The sequence below is a fragment of the Microchirus variegatus genome (assembly GCF_963457635.1).
Source record: "Microchirus variegatus genome assembly, chromosome: 9".
In the NCBI taxonomy this organism is placed as follows: Eukaryota; Metazoa; Chordata; class Actinopteri; order Pleuronectiformes; family Soleidae; genus Microchirus; species Microchirus variegatus.
This window is the reverse complement of record NC_139810.1, coordinates 15,484,612-15,502,336: the sequence shown is the minus strand read 5'-3', so window position 1 is coordinate 15,502,336 and position 17,725 is coordinate 15,484,612. Positions and strand designations below refer to the sequence as shown.

The following is a 17,725-nucleotide window of genomic DNA, read 5'->3' as shown; positions in this document are numbered from 1 at the left end:
TTCAGCGTTTAAAGTCACCTCGGCCATGGCAATTCATTGAATACTAGCTACGCTTAGCTCCATCCTGCTTGTTTCTTCTGTTGTTGCACTTTCTAAAATAATTCATAGGGCTTGTAGTCTAAGCCTCTGACAGATCCGTTTCCTCCAGAATTGTCAAGGTTAAGGCTCCTCAATCTGGTCCCTTCCTGCTACCGAATGCCTTTCCTTTCTCTGACATCTTCCATACACCTCCACTTTTGGTGGTCAGTTATTGTTGTTTAAAGGAAAGGATCTTTACGGTCATTATACTCCTGACAATGTGACCAATGTGACTGAATGTGTGTGAAAACTTTCGAACATATTTGATGGCAGGAGGAAACCAAACTACATGCTGAAAAGTCCCAGATGGTGAGTTGAACCCAGCATCTTCTTGCTGTGAAGCAACACTGCTAACCACTACATTACTGTGACCTTTATTTTGTGGTAACTGCACAACATTTTCAGGTCAGTAGTTGACTACAGTGACCCGTTTTTGTTTGATGCTGTCCACTTTGTGGTTTGGTCCCTTGTATGTAACTGTTGTATTTATTGTGCAGTTATGGTGATTAGAAAGCACAGAACGAAGCTGGCGTTCCAGTCCGTGTTTAGGTCACTACTGTGTTTTGCTCACCACACACACACACGGCAGTGAAAGATGCTGAGAGAGCCACGTAGATACGCATCGGCTGACGTGTATCCAAAATCTCGGCTCCAGCTGAAAACTGTACAACTATGAAACATCAAAAGAAGACATGGACCTCGTAAACAAAACATTTAGCCGTTCACTCACTCGCGTTTGAGGATATGAGCCAAGCTTCAACTGCTCCATTGCACATGCACATTTCAGAGAAAAGCGCACCAAGGATACATTTATGGCCTGGACATTCCTTCAGTCTCTCTTATTTTTAGTTGCATTTTGTTGTTTCTTCTCCAGTGGCAATTTTAAATGGCACCTTCCAAGTGGCAGCCTGTTCCCTGTTGGCAGCCTAATGTTACTTTTCCTGCTTTTCTTTTTTGCCTTTGTTCTTAAAAGTGTGCGCTATAGACACCACTGTGCTTGTTGTAGCCCTTTTACTGTAAATGCCCCCATTGTGGGTGTTACACCCCCCCGTAAAGTCCGGGGGATCAGGGGAGTAACAATGTAAAACAAACCTCGGGATAAACTGAAAAGAAGAAAGGCAGAGACAACCGGAGCCGTCCATAAAAAGTTTATTTAGGATGAATTAACAGAACGTAAACGTAAAGTGAGCCGCTCCAAAAGTAGCTGATCGGCCTTACGAGGGAGGGAAAAATACCAATTAACTTAAACGGTCAGATCAAACCAAGCTTAAGCCACCAAAGGTAAAATATACAGATTCTCCACAGGAGAAAGTATCACAGGCAAAGGTTGAGTGGAGTAAACACGCAGCTTCCTAAGCTGCACAGAGGAACACACCACTCAGTTGCTCGCAGACTCACAGGCCATCAGCATGGCTACAAAGAGGCCTGTCCCAGCTTTTTATCTCCACAGTGTGACTGTTGTTAAAGATCTTATCTTATGAAGCCCATTTAGTAAAGTCAACAGTCCCTGCATGCATTATATCTTAGGCTTAAGTTACAGTTGTAACATCCATATAATGTGCATTTCATTACATATATTGTGTATGTGTAGTAACTGAGCAAATAAAGAGTCACTGTCAGCAGTTTTCAGCCCACAGTGAAAAACCTCTGGCCGTTGGCTCACCACACAGCCAGTTGGCATTTGCTTGGCTTGGCGTCGAGTGTGAGGACACCACTCAGTTGAGAGTACAAGCTTTAAGCATGTATGTACAGAATGTAATGTCAGACCCGTCTGTTTCTCTGGGAATCGTGTTTGTTTTCGCATGCAGACGCCAGTTGGAGCTCGGCCACACGAGGTCGACTCCGTCCTGAACCGTCTACCAATCCTGTCCATGTTCAACATATAAAACTTGCAGTGTCTCACAAGAATCTGTCACAGATGTATGAAACATATCATGTTCTATAGTGTCTGCTCTTCTTCATAAACCACTGTCTTTCTTTTCACCTTCTGTCAGCAGACGGTTACGAAAACAGAGGAGACGAGGAGGAGCAGGGCGGGTCTGCGTATTTCACGGCATGATGACCGAGGGCCCTTATTAACAGTGTGAGAGCTTTCTGTTTTTTTTTTTTTATTCCTTGGCCTTTCTCTGTTTCTTCATTTCATGTTTCACTCTGAGAAGGAGACATGCAATATAGTAATATAGTATAGTGTCATAGCATTAGCAAGACTTTTTTCCAGGCTTAATAATCTTAAATGCTTTATCCTCTGGTGTAAACTGCTACTGCGTTTCTTTACTTTGGCTTCCTTGTTTGCCCAGCTTGTGGATTCACTTCCTCAGCTTCGGAGATCTTTGTGGTGGACGTTTTTTTTTTTTTTCCTCCAACTTCACTTGACCACACGTACTAAAATGAAGACACCAAGAACATGGATCGTGATCGTTTGTCTGAGTGGCATGATTTCATCAGGACTGAGCCTAAACTCCTCAACTGACACGGCTGCTCAAACTTATTCTGGGGCACCTGAATTAAAAACAGCAGAAGTTTTTCCAAAAGATAGAGTGGTGACCTTAGATCAACAAAGAAACTCAACTGTAACCCCTGATGCTGGTAAGCTTCTCTTTTTTGCCTGCATGCTCTTAAATAAACATGCTTTAATACACCAAATGGTTTTCAATGGATAATTCAGGTTTTTTGAAATGTGGTTGTATAAGGTAAATCCTTATTAAGTGTGCACCCCCTGTACAGTGCAACACAATAGGCTCAGTGAAAACATGGCTGCCAGAAGAAGGGAAGAGAAGGGTTGTTTAATTTTTGTTAAAACTCTGCTGTGTTATGAAATAGATGCAGGCATGAGATTGATTTGATTAGAGTAGTCTAATCAAGAGAACATATGCAGATGTGTGTCTCAAAATCAGAGTTGTAAATATTCTAAATATTGGTTTGATTGAGTTTTCAGTTTTTTTTGATTGATTAAAAAGTGAGATCACTCTCTGCTCTGTTTGGTGTCATCTCTTGTGATGAAGAAGGCAACGATGAGCATCACAGTGTGGAGGCAGAAGAGAAGATGGAGGAGCTGAAGAATCTGCACGCCGGTAGAAGAAAGAGAAATGCCTGGTGGAAGAAGAAACTTGCAGCGATAGTGAACCCCAAAACTTACAGTCTAGTATGACTAGATGGATACTGCAAATCCTAACTTTTTACAATTTGCTTGTGCATGAATTTTCTTTTTAATAACTGTGGTTTCTTGGTTGCTGTAGGCAGGCATGGGGTCACTGCTCATGGGCTGGGGGCAGCAGGGGAGAAGAGAGCAGGGATCTACCGGTCTCATGGGTATACTGAGGGAGCTCCATGATGAGAGGACGAGGCTGATGGGCCAAGAGAAAAAACAGGAGGCGGAAGATGACGACGACGACGATGACGATGATGATGATGATGATGACGATGATGACGATGATGAAGAAGAGGTTGCTTTATTTTTGCAAAATTTTCTTTTGCACTTTTGAGAACAGTCTGTCATGTAATGCTTTGCCAAAATGTTCTGTCAGGAAGAGGACGAAGAAAACGAGGAAGAAGAAGGAGAAGGAGAAGAAGAGGAAGGAGAGGAGGAGGAAGGAGGTGAGGAGGTAGAGGAGTCTGCCACTGAAGCTCCAGTCAATCAAACAGAAACACCCCGCCCCTTCACGGAGATTCTTGCCAGTGGGTGTCAGAGAACGGACAGAGAAATCCGCTGCAGAGGCATTGGTATGACTTACCTACCAGAAATGTACAACCTGGAGGTCACAAAGCTGGACATGGCAGGTGTGTGTTTGTGTGTCCATTGTGTCCTTTTCCTTCTTACACTGTTAGACTACATGTTCTACATCACATACAATGTCATTTATCTTTAAAGAGAACAACTTGAGAGGCCTCACAGCACAATCGTTCTCCGGTCTCCCGAAGCTTGACACACTGGACCTGAGCAAAAACGATCTGTACGATGAGTCCTTCAGTGAACAGCCTCTGTCTGTGAGTAACACTGTACCACTGTCGCTTTGTATCTGCTCTCCAACACAACTGTCAGTCACTTCTGTACCCATTTGCTAATGTCGTACTTTACAACTATGAAGTTTTGGTGCAAACAACAAGTCCAAAATTTATTTTTGCAAATAAGCAATTGACGAGGCAGGGTCACTGAAATTCACAACATTTGCTTCACTCTCTCGTGTTGAAATATTCAAATTGTAGTATTGGTGTCGAGATTAAGAACGGAGTTGCATGAATAAAATAGTCGTCCTCTTCAGGAGGAACTCAGGCAGATATTTATGAGTTGCATTAACTCACATGAGAAATGAAAGGACACGCATAATCTGGAGTTGCACCCTTTCCTCGCAGTCACCTTCTCCAGTTTACTTCACTTAACGTTGTCCTCATTTCTGTGATAAACAACGATTCACTCTCACACTTGCACCTATGGTCAATTTAAGTCCATTCAACCTCTGCATGTTTTTGGAGAAAACCCAGACACATTCGGAGATGACGTGCAAACTCAACACAGAAAAGTTGTGCACGTGGAGCTTCCTGCTGTAATTACCAGCAACTACATAGCTGTGTGATGAAGGTTTTGAACATTACCACAGCTTATACTTCATGGGATGCGGTCAACTTTCTCACTGGTAATCCACAGCATCCCACAGCACAGTTGGTCAGTGGTGTGGGCGGGTCTGTGCGTGCAGACAGACGTGGGCTATTTGCATATTTTCGAAAACATTTAGCTTTACACTTGGCGACCGATTTATATTTAACATTTAGATTTAGCTTCAGCATTTAGCATTTGTATTTATATTTAACATTTAGTTTTAGATTTAAAGGTGCCATATGTAAGAATGTGGCCAAAACGGTTACTACATTCAAATTCAAAACACCAAGGTCTTTTAGGTTTTGTTTTCTGGCGTAACTGGCAACCCCTGGTTTCTCTACTGACTGCAATGATTGGTAGACGGCGGTAGGTGGCGCCACATGCCAAAACATGATTTCAAAACATGATTTCAAAACATAAACACGATTTGCAGTCTGCAAAATAGTTTTTTTTAATGCAAATATTTTGGCTGTACTGTTGTTGTTGGTGAGTTCAGTTTGTTATATGAACATTATTCCTGAGTCTCTGTGACATATTAGGAGGATTTTATGACCAGTTGCTTTGTTTATTACATAATGCCCCTTTAAAGCTATACTTACCTTTCTTGGAAGTCTCACAGCACTTAGTAAAAAACATGAGCATCTCCGCCTCCCTCAAAGTCCCACCCTTCGGGGTGGAATGGCAGCGGCTATGCGCATGCGCGATTCATTAGCAGCCTGGACACAGAGTGCTCAGGTTGTCTGCTGTGCTCTGACTGTAGGCTGGGACTACGGAGGTTTCCAAACTTTGGGAGGTGATCCTGGGAACACGCTGCTTGTTGAGCTCAGTAACTGCACGTGAGAGTCTCCAAACACCACAAAAAGTCTGCAGATTTAGCGACAAAGTCACCACGTTGGCAACACTGAGATGTGCAAGACTCGCAAGCTGTGACAGCGTTCGGCGAGGCGTGCGACAGAAGACAGGCAGGTAGCTCGGCCAATTGTTTTATTCGGGCCGAATATTTTAATTGGTCATACTTTTATCATAATAAAAGAATACAATTATGATGAGTTTCAAAACCTGGTGGGTTTATCTTACGTTTTCGAGTGCCATACGCTTATTAGGCATAGATTACAAAAGAAAAGTGTAAAAATGCAAGAAAGGTAAGTATAGCTTTAACATTTAGCATTTATAGTTAACATTTCATTTCTACCTCAAATGTGAGTTCAAAAGTGAGCTCAATGTTCAAAATATATCAGTTAGAAAAGTGTGACTGAATTTTTTTATTTCAAAGAAAGAAAGAAAATTTTATTTGCATTTATTTTTTATTTAACCAGGAAAAAAAACTACATTGAGATTAAAAAGCTCTTTTTCAAGTGTGTCCGGCAGCACAGTTACAACAAGGTTACAGACAAACAGTCAGCAGCCATACGTACTATACTAAAACATAAAATAATAAAATATGCAATTGTTATTTGATAATATTATAAATCAGCAAGAACATCTATAGACAGATGTGTCCAACATTGTGCAGTTCATTCCAGGCAAAGGGAGCAGCAAACATAAAAGCCAGACAGACAGTGAGATAAAACCTGAGTCAACAGGTAGGAGGAGAGAACGCCGAGAATAGCTTTGTAAATTAACATCCACCAATGTTTTAGTCTGCATGCGTAGACAAAGAATTCCAACCAACACGCTCATATGGCAAACAGTGATGAGCGAGAGATTGCACGTTGGTGATAAACCTCAGAGCCTCGAGGGCATGTATACTCTGGGATGATGCGTGCATGTACAGAACATCTCCATAATACAAGACCAACATTAAAGTGGCAGCAAGCAGCCTCTTTTTGGACTGAAAAGAAAGCCAGGATTTAATCCTGAAATAAAAACCCAGTTTGTTGTTGTTGTTTTTTACCAGTAAGAATAATCCTATAAAATTTAATTCCATAATCACCTTTTACCGTAATACAGATCAAATGGGGGAAAATCTGTCAGCCTTGGGGGAATCTACCCTGTGAAGGAAGACTTTGAGCAGTTACATGGCAGTTCAGTGGGAGAAAGAGGGCTCCTCCTATTGACCGTTGGACTCTGCATATACACTTCACTTCATGCTGCCAATGCTACCAAAAAAGGAGAGAATGAATCTAAAAATTTAAAAGAAAGAAAAAACAACCATGTCATTATGGGCTGAGCCTTTAGAGAAGGAGAGATCGCCTCAAGTCATCCGTCGTATTTTTAAAGTGTGCGTTTCTGTCTGTGCTCATCTGGTTGGAGGAAATCAGAACAGTGCTCCTCTATTCCAAAATTTCATAATTTAATGATTTGGACATGAGACCATAACTACTACCAATACTACTCTATTTTACTTCCATATTGGTCATGTGGGTTAAAAATATGTGATATTTACATTAAAAAAAAAACCTTCTGAGATTTGAATGAAAGAATTTGTGAGTTATAAGACAGTTTTACAAGTGACTTTGCATCTAATTAAAATAAACTGGAGACCGTGTCCTGTGTCATTACTGTAATAAAAGAGCAACAAAAATTGCATTAACTAATCCTCTCTAAGAATAACCTCTGGTCTAACCTCTAATTGACACAGATCCTGCCCACACTGAGGCAGCCTACCACACTCTGACCATTCATTACACACCACCATTCACATACTCTCACAGTATTGGCTGGAGGAACCTGTTGAAAAACCACCACAGCCAATGATGGAGAGAATAAAAGAAATTTATTTATAGAGTTTTTTTTCCCCTACAATTTCTTCTGGCATCCGAGTAATAACAGAGGACTGACGGCCTGGCGAAAGGGATACTGCAAAAGATGCAGTCCACTGCTCTTACTTGAGACACACCGACCACAGCAGCCTTCACCGAGGAGCCACACAGAGCAGCTTTTATGAAAAAAAACAAAAAAATGATAGATTACATGGAAGAGATACACTGTGATTTTGTCCCGCTTGGCAGGTTGGAATGTAAAATTATGTCTTTTTTTAAGAAAAGTTGCTATATTTTGTACGTTTTATCTTGTGACCCTGGTCGGTGTATTCTCTCTCTCTCTCTCTCTCTCTCTCTCTCTCTCTCTCTCTCTCTCTCTCTCTCTCTCTCTCTCTCTCTCTCTCTCTCTCTCTCTCTCTCTCTCTCTGCTGCAATGACATGTAGAGTTTGACCTCTCTGAAGAACCTGAACCTAGATGGTAACCAGCTCACCAGGATCCCGACATTGCTGCCGACATCGCTTGCTGAGCTAAAACTCAACAGCAACAAGCTTGTAACACTCACCGATGGCTGTTTCAAAGGTAGGAATTCTGTCTGAGAAAAAAAGTACTCACTTTATCCATTCATCTGTGCTTTATCCTCCACATGAGGGTTGCGGGGATGCTTGTGCCAATCCCAGCTGACATAGGGCAATAGGTGGGGTCGACCCTGGGCAGATCCTTTAGTGTCCAATTTACCCAACCCCCATAATGCATGTTTTTGAACTGTGGGAGGAAATTGGAGAACCGGGATAAAACATGCAATCTCGAGAGACCCAACAAGAATACACTGAGACAGAATCAGACTCAAAGTGTATCTGCTGCAACCCAGTCAGGGGTAGGAGAGAGGAGAGAGGAAAGGGGAGGGATGGAGAGGACGGTGAAAAGGGGAATGGAAAGGAGAGAAGAGGACAGAGGAAAGATATCTCAACTGTGTTTGATTATTACCTTCTAGGACTGACGAACCTGTTGAATCTGGAGCTACAAGAGAACATTCTCCATGAGGGAAGTGTGTCGGCGCTCGGCTTCACACCTTTAAAGAAGCTTCAGAAACTGCAGTTGGACAACAATCGCTTCCGTTACCTCCCTCCGGGCCTTCCAGCGTCTCTGCAGGTGCACTGATATAACTTCACTGAAACATGTAGTGCTAAGAAGCTGCCCAGTGCTAAGAAGCTGCCCAGTGCTGTGATGGTGTCCTGTAGGGTGTGGGAGAGGTTGTCCATCACAGATGATAGTTTGGCTATCATTCTCCCCTCTCCCACTGTCTCCACTAAAGGTCAAAGCAAGCTTTTTTATGAGTCTGTCCAGCTTCTTCTTGTCTGCTGTTGAAATGCCACTGCCTCAGCAGAAAACATTTGCCCCACACTATTCTCTTATATAGTTTCATTGATTTGTATATAATTTCATTTAAAAAAAGAAAAAAAAAAATCATCATTGCAGACTGAATTTTGTCAAATAACCTGTATGCCTGAGGTAGTGAGATCTTTTAGATAGCCCCATTTGAATGCAACCGATCAGGTATTTGTCTCTCTTTTTTTTCCCCCATATAGGAGTTGAGAATGAAAGGAAATCAGATTCTTGAGTTGTCAGAAGCGCCATTCAGAAGCTGCAGCAATCTGAAGGTTCTGGACCTGGGTCACAACCTCCTGCATGAGCAACGTGTCATTGACCAAGCCTGGCGCCATCTCAAGTATGTCTGTCCATCCATCCATCCAACCCCACTAAAGGCCACAAGAGGGTAGACTGGTATAGTCTACCCTCTTCACAGTCTTCACAGATGTGTGCCTGCAGTTGTATGTATGTTCGTAAATGCCTCTATAGGACTGTTCTGACATAAACACTGAGATTGTCAGGACCAGTAGACCTCACAGTGATCTAAACATGGTCCTAATGAGGCAGAACCTAATTTCTAAGGATCTGGTTATGTTTTGGGCTAAGATTTGACTTGTGGCTATGTTAAGGTTAAGGTTAAGCATTAGCTGGTTTTGGTTAAGGTTTGGGATAATGCTTTGGTGAGGCTGTCCAAATGAGTGGAAGTCAGTGTAGAGTCCTAAAAAGGATAGCCACACAAACCTTTGTGTGTGTGTCGTTTAATTATAGCAGTCTTTGCTCCCTCGGATTCACAGTGAGCCACAGTAGGAGATCCAGGAAAAACTGAGGAAAAGAAAACTCGGAGGAGACGAGGAAGAGACTTTGGGTCACACTGATAAAACTGAATGACTTCGCAAGAAGTACTGTATATGTGTATATATTCATGGAATATTTGACTAAGGAAATTATGAAACTTATCTTAGATAGTGCTTTTGTACTCTTGATGACCACTCAAAGCTGCTTTACAGTAAATTTTTTGCCATTCACACATTAATAGAGTGCATGAGTGTCCAGTCCTGAACTAGGGCACCTAATTTGCATAATGTAAAGGCAAAAGCCATTTGCCTGATATAACATATATCAGACACTCTTATATGTACAGAAGCCGAGAACTGCCATGGATTTTACTTCTTTTATATTATTTCCATATAACAGAGATTATTTTCTCATGATAACCAATTAATGTATTTAGTTTTCTCCTTAAATGCTAAGGACTAATCTGAATTCCCTCCCTAACAGAAAGGCACAATGCAATATTTGCCTGTGTTAGACCTTGGTTGAAGTACATCCTGATGCGTTGATCAATAACGTGATCTGCCATTTTCACCTCCCTGGGACACTCCTGGACCACACAGTGGCAGCTCTTCTTCTTTCTGTTATATAGAACTGCAGAGTGATGCATGCTTTCACGTGAGAGTCTCCAAACACCACAAAAGTCTCCAATAACACCAGAAAAAGTTGCTAGATTTGTCGCTAGTTGCCAAGTTGGCAACACTGATTGGCACCCCTGGCCAGTTCTCCTTCCAAGTGTGAAATATAAGCCTTGGGTGAAAAATATAAGTGTTATGTAATTGGAACAAATGCAAAACCTCTTGAGAACCTCAAATGGATATCTCCACTTCACCACCCGAGCCCACCACCTCTAGGGTCCCAGTGGATGCGTAGGAGGAATGAATATTAAGTGGGTGATGAATATTGGAGAAGGTTTTTCAAGAACCTGGTTTGGTCAAGAGATATGATATTCAACTTTGCACTGTATTGCTAATACTTTAGCCAAGATCTTGTAGTCTTCATCAGGGCTGTGTTTGAACCATGACAACCGAAAGCCCAGAATGGGCTTCAAAGGGATGCCATATGGTTGCTCTGTTTCCACTGGACCGGTAGGTTAACTTTGGGTTTTTGTGATCTTTTGAGAGTATTTGTTGTTTTTTGGCATCACGTTGTCACTTGAACAAGCATCCAAAAAGGTTTGTGTCACCGAAAAGTACCCGAAAGTTCCCAATGCTGCGCAGTGCTTATGATTCTGTGTGAAACTGTGCTCTTCATGAACAAGCATTGCGTGTTCCTGTGCTCCGGAGGCGTAGCTTCGCTGGGAAGTCTGAAGAAAGGGACTTTGACTTATGAATTCAAAATGTAGAACTGCTCGAAAAGTTTTCCCAGGATCTCCAACCCTACCTTTAATAAGTGTGGAAAATCAAGGGAGTAAGGGAGTGAAATGGAGAAACAATTGTCTTGAATAATAACAAACAGCAGTGTGCTGGTTTGGGTTAGTGTAGCCCTGTGTTCAAAAATCAATGTGTTTTGCCTCTTGCTGAGTTTTGGGGATATGGAGGTTTAAGTGGAGGATACAGGGAGCTGGGGCTAGTACAGACCAGGCTGACCGCTACAGCATCTCACATAGACCTTGTACTTTGTTAATAATTTACTACATATACAATAATCTGTACTGCAGTTAAGGGATTATAGTTTTATGTTTTTATGTGTTTAGTTTATGTGGCTCTGGGTGTGTTAACTATTTTTACCAACATGTGGAAAAGCAACGTATACTGTATGTGCGTAAGCTTGGGTAGATGGCTAATCTTTCAAGACATCTGCTGATGTTACACTGACAGCAGGGCCTGCATCTGGCTCATAGGATCCCAGTCTACTGCAGAGTGACATGGGTCAGAACCCAGTGAAAGCTACCCTGCTTCCTTTAGTAGTGGTGTTGAAAATAATTCTGCATCGATGCAATGGCGAGTGGTGCGACCAGACAGTCGGATGTGTGATGAAGCATGACTGTGCTGTGAGCATGATTGCACATCACTCTTTACCGAACTCAAATGGAAATGGACATTTTGCAACCACTGCTGAACTGAACAACAGGCTCACTGTAGTCACAGAGAGCATGGCTAATTCACAATCTAACATCAGCTATTTTCAAACTTCACAGAGAGGAGCAGTGTGTGTCTAAATTAATCACAGTTCTTTCTCTCCCCCGTCTCCCTGTGTGTGTGTGTGTGTGTGTGTGAACAGTTGATCAACATAATAAAACAAATCTGAATATCTACTATACCAACACATGGCATTTTACTACTTAATTCAACATAAATAATACATACAATAAAAATTATATAACATTATTTACTTGATTTTAGCTGCAATACTACTGCTATCATAATGTCACTTTGTTATGATATAGGCTATCGCTGTGAGCCTATATATAGGATTAGTACCCCTTAGTAAAAAAAGAAAACAAAGGTTCATTTGAATTAATCAAAACCAGGAAGAACTAGTCCACAAAAGGGGTTAAACAAAAACTGACAGCAAGGCTGGGTAAAAAACTAGTTCTCTACGCTGAGTCATTGATAGATTAGATTTGCTAGTCTATGTGCAGATGTGTCCTAGATGCGCTGTATGAAATATGAGTGAATGTGTGTGAATGGCAAAACTGTAGTGTACAGCAGCTTTGAGTGGTCACCAAGACTAGAAAACATAAAAAAATAATTTTGGGGCATAAAAAAACCCATTATCAAGATTAATAAGGATAACAGGAGAATAGATTATGTGTGCACAGATCCAGATTATTGAGCTTCTGAGGATTTTACATCCATAGTTATCATAAATTGTTCTTCTGATAATGTTTTAATGTTATGGTTAGCATTCCATTCCTTTACAAAAGAGCATTGTTTAGATATAACACTATTCAAATTAAATCATTATTATCATTATAAATGTCATCATTGTGCAGAAGAGTCTATTTATGATCAGTTTAATTGCCACACCTGAAGTCGGTTCATTTGAATGGGGAGGGTATATAATGGAATGCACAGTGACGCAAAATGGCTTATTTGGCACTGCGAGAGGATGTGGCAAAAAGGAAAGGCTTTGGAGGGAGAGAATTTTCAGAGACCAGCAAGATTTGCTGGCCAGTGATAATAAATGGCTTGTGAGCCAGTTGTGACTTCCACATGTTGTACTGCTGCTGGATTTCTATGCCACACTGGCTCCAGCCTCAGAGAGAAGCACACACAGAAGTTGGGCTTTGTTGGTCCTTCTCCAAGTGCTGACAACATTTCCTCAGCCCACAGTGCGCAGAGGAGAGCAACTTAAAAGTCCACCGCAGCCACGCATGCACTGTTGCGGGGTTCTAACGTTTTGATAACCTGCTTTCCCTTTGCTGCTGTTAAAATTACCTTCACTATCTATATCTATCTATATCACCTCTTGAACAAGTTTAATGAGGGGGCAGGGCATTTCTTCACAGACAAACTTAGCCATTTGTGTGAAGAAAAGCCCCGTTAAGATACCTCATGTGAAGAGAAAACCACCTCTTTGTGGAGTTCTGTGGAGATAATCCACCTCCACCCCATTTTTAAGGGTTCATTTTGTGGGAGGGTTCATTCAGTCTGTGTGTTCCATATATGTATTCTGAGATTTTTCTTCTCTTCATCGTCCTGACCCATAATTCTGACATAATGTATGAGGTTAGGATTGAGATTAGGGGCCAGGATAGAACTGAGGTTAAGGTTAGGGCTAAGAGAAGGACTGAGGTTTAGTGCTTAGTGCATATTCACTGTTGGCTCACACTCAAACAGACATCTATTTTATAAATATTATCAGAATTTCCATGACAATAATAAGTAAATATATAATAGATTATGACACTCCAGGCTACGTTTACAGCAGCTTTAACTGATGTATGTAATTCCTCTCTTTCTCCTCAGGTCCCTGGAAGATCTCGATCTGTCTAACAACCAGTTCACCTCTGTCCCCATGAATCTGCCTGGTCGCCTTAAAAAACTGAACCTCCAACACAACAGCATCCGTCACTTACGCGCCTTCACCTTCCGTCACCTGAGGCCCGGCCTGCAGTTCCTCGGTTTATCCTACAACTTCTTGAGCAATGAGGCAATGGAGAGGCAATCTTTCGTAGGTACGTTCAGCTCCCTGCAGGAGCTCCTACTGGACAACAATCGTCTGCAGGAGGTCCCTCTCTGTGTTCGACAGTTGAAGAACCTGCAGGTGTTGAGACTGGACAACAACCAGATCAGGTAGCTCTTTAATCTGTCAAGTGCACCAAACAAAGTTTCACCTCTGTTGAGTAAAACCGATGACTAAAGCAATGGTAAACATGAACATGATCTTGCATTTCCTGGTAAGCAGCCCAAAATAATGTTCAACGTCTCACAGCCCAGTACTGACATTCTTTAATTGTAATCTCATTGCTGTTTAAATAATTAGAATTAGCCATTTTTGAACACACACCAATTAGTGATCGTGAAATTGACCTCTTCATTTAACCCATCCGGCCATGGGCAGCACTTATCTGCGCCCGGGTAGCAATGGGGAATTTGGGTATTGAACCAGTGACCCTCCAGGTACAAGCCCAGTTCCTTTCCTCTGCCCAAAGACAATGAGGAATCAGACATCAATGAGGAATGAGACATCAACAAATGGCCATATGTGTATACTTGTTCCCCAGAACCCTATCAGATGAAGTCACCAGTCATTTCAGTGACCCAGGATCTTGAATATTGAATATTGCTTTATTTTTATTTAATGTAAAACCATTCAATTTGTGTGTCAGCCAAGGGCCTAGGTTTGCGTATGGACGGTGGGGACATGCCCCCACTAGTATTTGGGTTACCTAGTATTAGCGATGGGCAATATGTACGTAAGTGTGAATGCTGTGAGAGGAGAGGGAGCGAGCATCAGTGAAAGCATCACTGTCGAGCAGAAAGAGGGAGTCACAGAGGAGACGAGAGATGTGCAGTGTCCCCACCAGTCTTGTTACCAAACCTATGCCCTTGGTGTAAGATCAGTCTTGGAACTTAGAATGTTGGTGCCTCAGACACTGTGGAGATTTCACTCAACACTGGGTTGAATTATGCATTTAATAGAACATCTTTCCCATATTTGTCATAGCAACTGTCGAGACACCACCTTGGTATGTTCCCTGAAATAAGCAGCATTGAATAATGTGTGTTTTGTTGTGGTTTCAGGCTGGTGAGGCGGTGGGGAGTGTGCCACCCGCAAAATTCCGGCTCCACCTTGATGACAGTCCACTTGGAAAACAATTATCTGAAAGTGGAGAATGTTCCCCCAAAGGCCTTCTCCTGTCTAGTTCATGCAAATGGCCTGTTCCTCTAGGAAAAGCACACAGACTCATATGTCAATTAGACTACACAGATAAACTAACTAAATATATGCATGTACAGTACATTATTGTGAGGTACAGCTTAGCAAGTACCATGCTTTATCCTTTCTCTGCCTTCACTGCTCTTCATCATTATAAGCATCACAAGACATTAGACAAAGCTTTATCATGGAGTTTGCTTAATTAGCCCAAGCTTTCAAACCCATCATTTTCTTTCTCTTCTCTGACGAGGAAAATATCTGTAATGTTTGGGTATGTATTAAAGCACATGTGTAATTTATGCAGTAATAAAACGGGTTATTATATAAGGCTTAAGGCTAATGCAGTATATCTGGATCTACTCAAAATGCAGTGTTTCCTTTTATTTAAGTGTGATACCTGAAGAATATACTAAAAGTTATGAACTCATCTGAGTCTGTGATATTTACAAGAGAATGCTTTTGTGTTTTTGTGTTTGCGTTTGTGGTGAGCTGATGTAACAGGGAGATCTTGAACCTGCGGGGAGGGGGTTCCAGAGATACGCATGTGCTGCAATATAATACAACATCTGGAACTAGTCGTGCAATAATCATACATAGGGTCACTCCAACTGTAAATGGATCCTCGGCAGAACGTCCACACAGGCAGAGTTCATGTCATTCACCCTAGGATTGTGTTCAGTACACATATGTTAGCATGAGTGGAGTGAGGAGCCTCCTTCTTGGTTAGTTAATTAATTCTGTAGACTTATAGTGATGACGTTGGAGAAAGACTGATGTTTCAACATCATCATTTGCTCATTACTTCCATTTTTTACATGGACAAAATTCAAAGTACTGCTAAATTCAGTTTTGAGACATGAGGAAAACATCTACCATGAACCATGACAGTTTTTTTTTTTTTTTTTTTTAAACTGAGGATCTGCTGTTGATGTTTAGAGTCAAACATGTTGATGCACTTATGGCTCAGTATTTGACATTTCAAAAATCTCAATGGCCCTTGTGTATAGGACATCTGAAGCAAGTTGAGAGTCAATTGAGCAATAGATGTGGGAGGTTAGGTTTAAGAGGGATGGACTTGATCATGTATATAGATTGTTAAAGTGTAGAAATGCCTGGTTTATTCTCATTCATGAGAATTTTGCTTTTGTTGTACCAACATGCAGCAAATATTAATATTTCAGCATGAATTATGAAACCTGAGCTTTCATAAACTTTCTTCTTCTTCCAATGTCCGTCCATCTCCCGCTTCATCCTCCACATGAGGGTCACAGGGCTGCTGGTGCCAGTCCACTGCAGGGCCAACATATAAAGACGAACAACCATTCAGTCACACGGGCAATTGAAAGTGTCCAATTGACCTTTAATGTGTTTTCAGATATGCGGGAGGAATCCCAGAGAAAGCACAAAGAGAACAAACTCAACATCAGAAAAAAACGCACTGTAAATACATTATTTGTTTTATTCTAATCAACTAAATCATTCTGTAAAATTTTTTTTGAGTGAGAATGAGTCGGTCCTTTGTAGTGCTAGCATCTTACAACAGAGACAAAGACAGAAAAATAAATAATAGTTACGACAACAATAAACCATTGTTCTCAGAAAGTCTCTGAGATGATCAGTGAAAGATGAGATGAAAAGCAGCTTTGAGGCCAACAAGATGTTGCAAAGACAAAGGGGGAAGGAGATTTAGAGCAGGGTGAGACAGGAGGGGAAGCATGCTCTCTGCTTTTTTCTTTTCTCATGTTGGAAAAAACCCCACTGGTGCCCGACAACCTTGATGATTAAGCCATTTCCGTGAGTCCATCCTTAAGCAAATTGTCGCTCTCTGTCCCTTTTCTCACAGATCCCTGTTAGCTGCTCAGCATAGGTTTTGAGTTCTTTACCAAGTACTCCATCCATTCCAGCACTTCCTGTCCAATCTGACCTACAGCTCTAGCTGTGTCGAGGCAACTTGTGTGTTGAACCGCTACATGCTGCGTTACTGGGTGGGTGTTGGTGGGTGGTGCAACACATCCAAACACCAGACCAAACATCAACTGAGTTTGCAGCCCACCCATGAAGATTTATATTGTGAATATACTGGCTGCACCGTTGTTATCAGAGAAGCCAGTGTTTCAACTCAAAATGTTTCCTCAATCCCTGATGAAATGTCATGGTTGATTAATGGTTAAATATAATACATACATATACATTTCTGCCATATTTCACCAAGCTCACACTTAACCACCTGGCCTGGCTATTTCTCAGGACAGAGAGAGCATGATCACCTGTATGGAAAACACTGACTTTAAGTACCTCATACAACCCCATTTAAACAATCCAAACTATCCCATATTGTATGCCTAATTAATGTGAGTCATTCCAAAATAAGTCATCTTCAACTTTCAACTTAAGCGTGTCAAGTCATGAGTCCCGAACCATAGGAAACACAGCAAAGCCTGTTGCATTCTCTTATTGATGACTAATAAATATTTCTCCATGAAACTTCATTTTCTCCTTCAACTGTTTATTATTTTAGTCATCCTAAAATACCCCAAACTCCTTAAGCTGCTTTATGTAAGACACATTTCACAGGATATCAGGCAGAGTTATTAAAATGATGGAATGTTTGGTGGATGAAGTCAAAATTAGTATAAGGTATACTGTAGGGTTTCAACAGAAAAACAGTCTCTGTGGCTCTAAATGAAAAACGGAAAGTCTCCCACACACAGGGTGAAAAGGACAGAGAGGTGCTGAGGCAGAGCGCACACAGAAACAGGCGTGGAACAAGGGATCTGGTTTAGGTCAGCCAGCAGTTGACAAACTATAATGTATCATGTTAAA

At 41.5% G+C, this 17,725-nt stretch overlaps 1 protein-coding gene across 1 annotated transcript; it reads left to right on the top strand.

Annotated features, from left to right (window-relative positions):
* Window positions 1-3,121: 3,121 nt before the first annotated feature.
* LOC310932141 (extracellular matrix protein 2) lies at window positions 3,122-14,914 on the top strand (the record flags this gene model as incomplete). Its single annotated transcript, XM_083895434.1, has 9 exons — window positions 3,122-3,196; window positions 3,315-3,521; window positions 3,603-3,855; window positions 3,947-4,074; window positions 7,819-7,954; window positions 8,367-8,524; window positions 8,962-9,101; window positions 13,489-13,815; window positions 14,767-14,914. 9 exons carry the CDS (start codon window positions 3,122-3,124, stop codon window positions 14,912-14,914), a joined length of 1,572 nt encoding a protein of 523 aa, XP_083751560.1.
* Window positions 14,915-17,725: the final 2,811 nt, after the last annotated feature.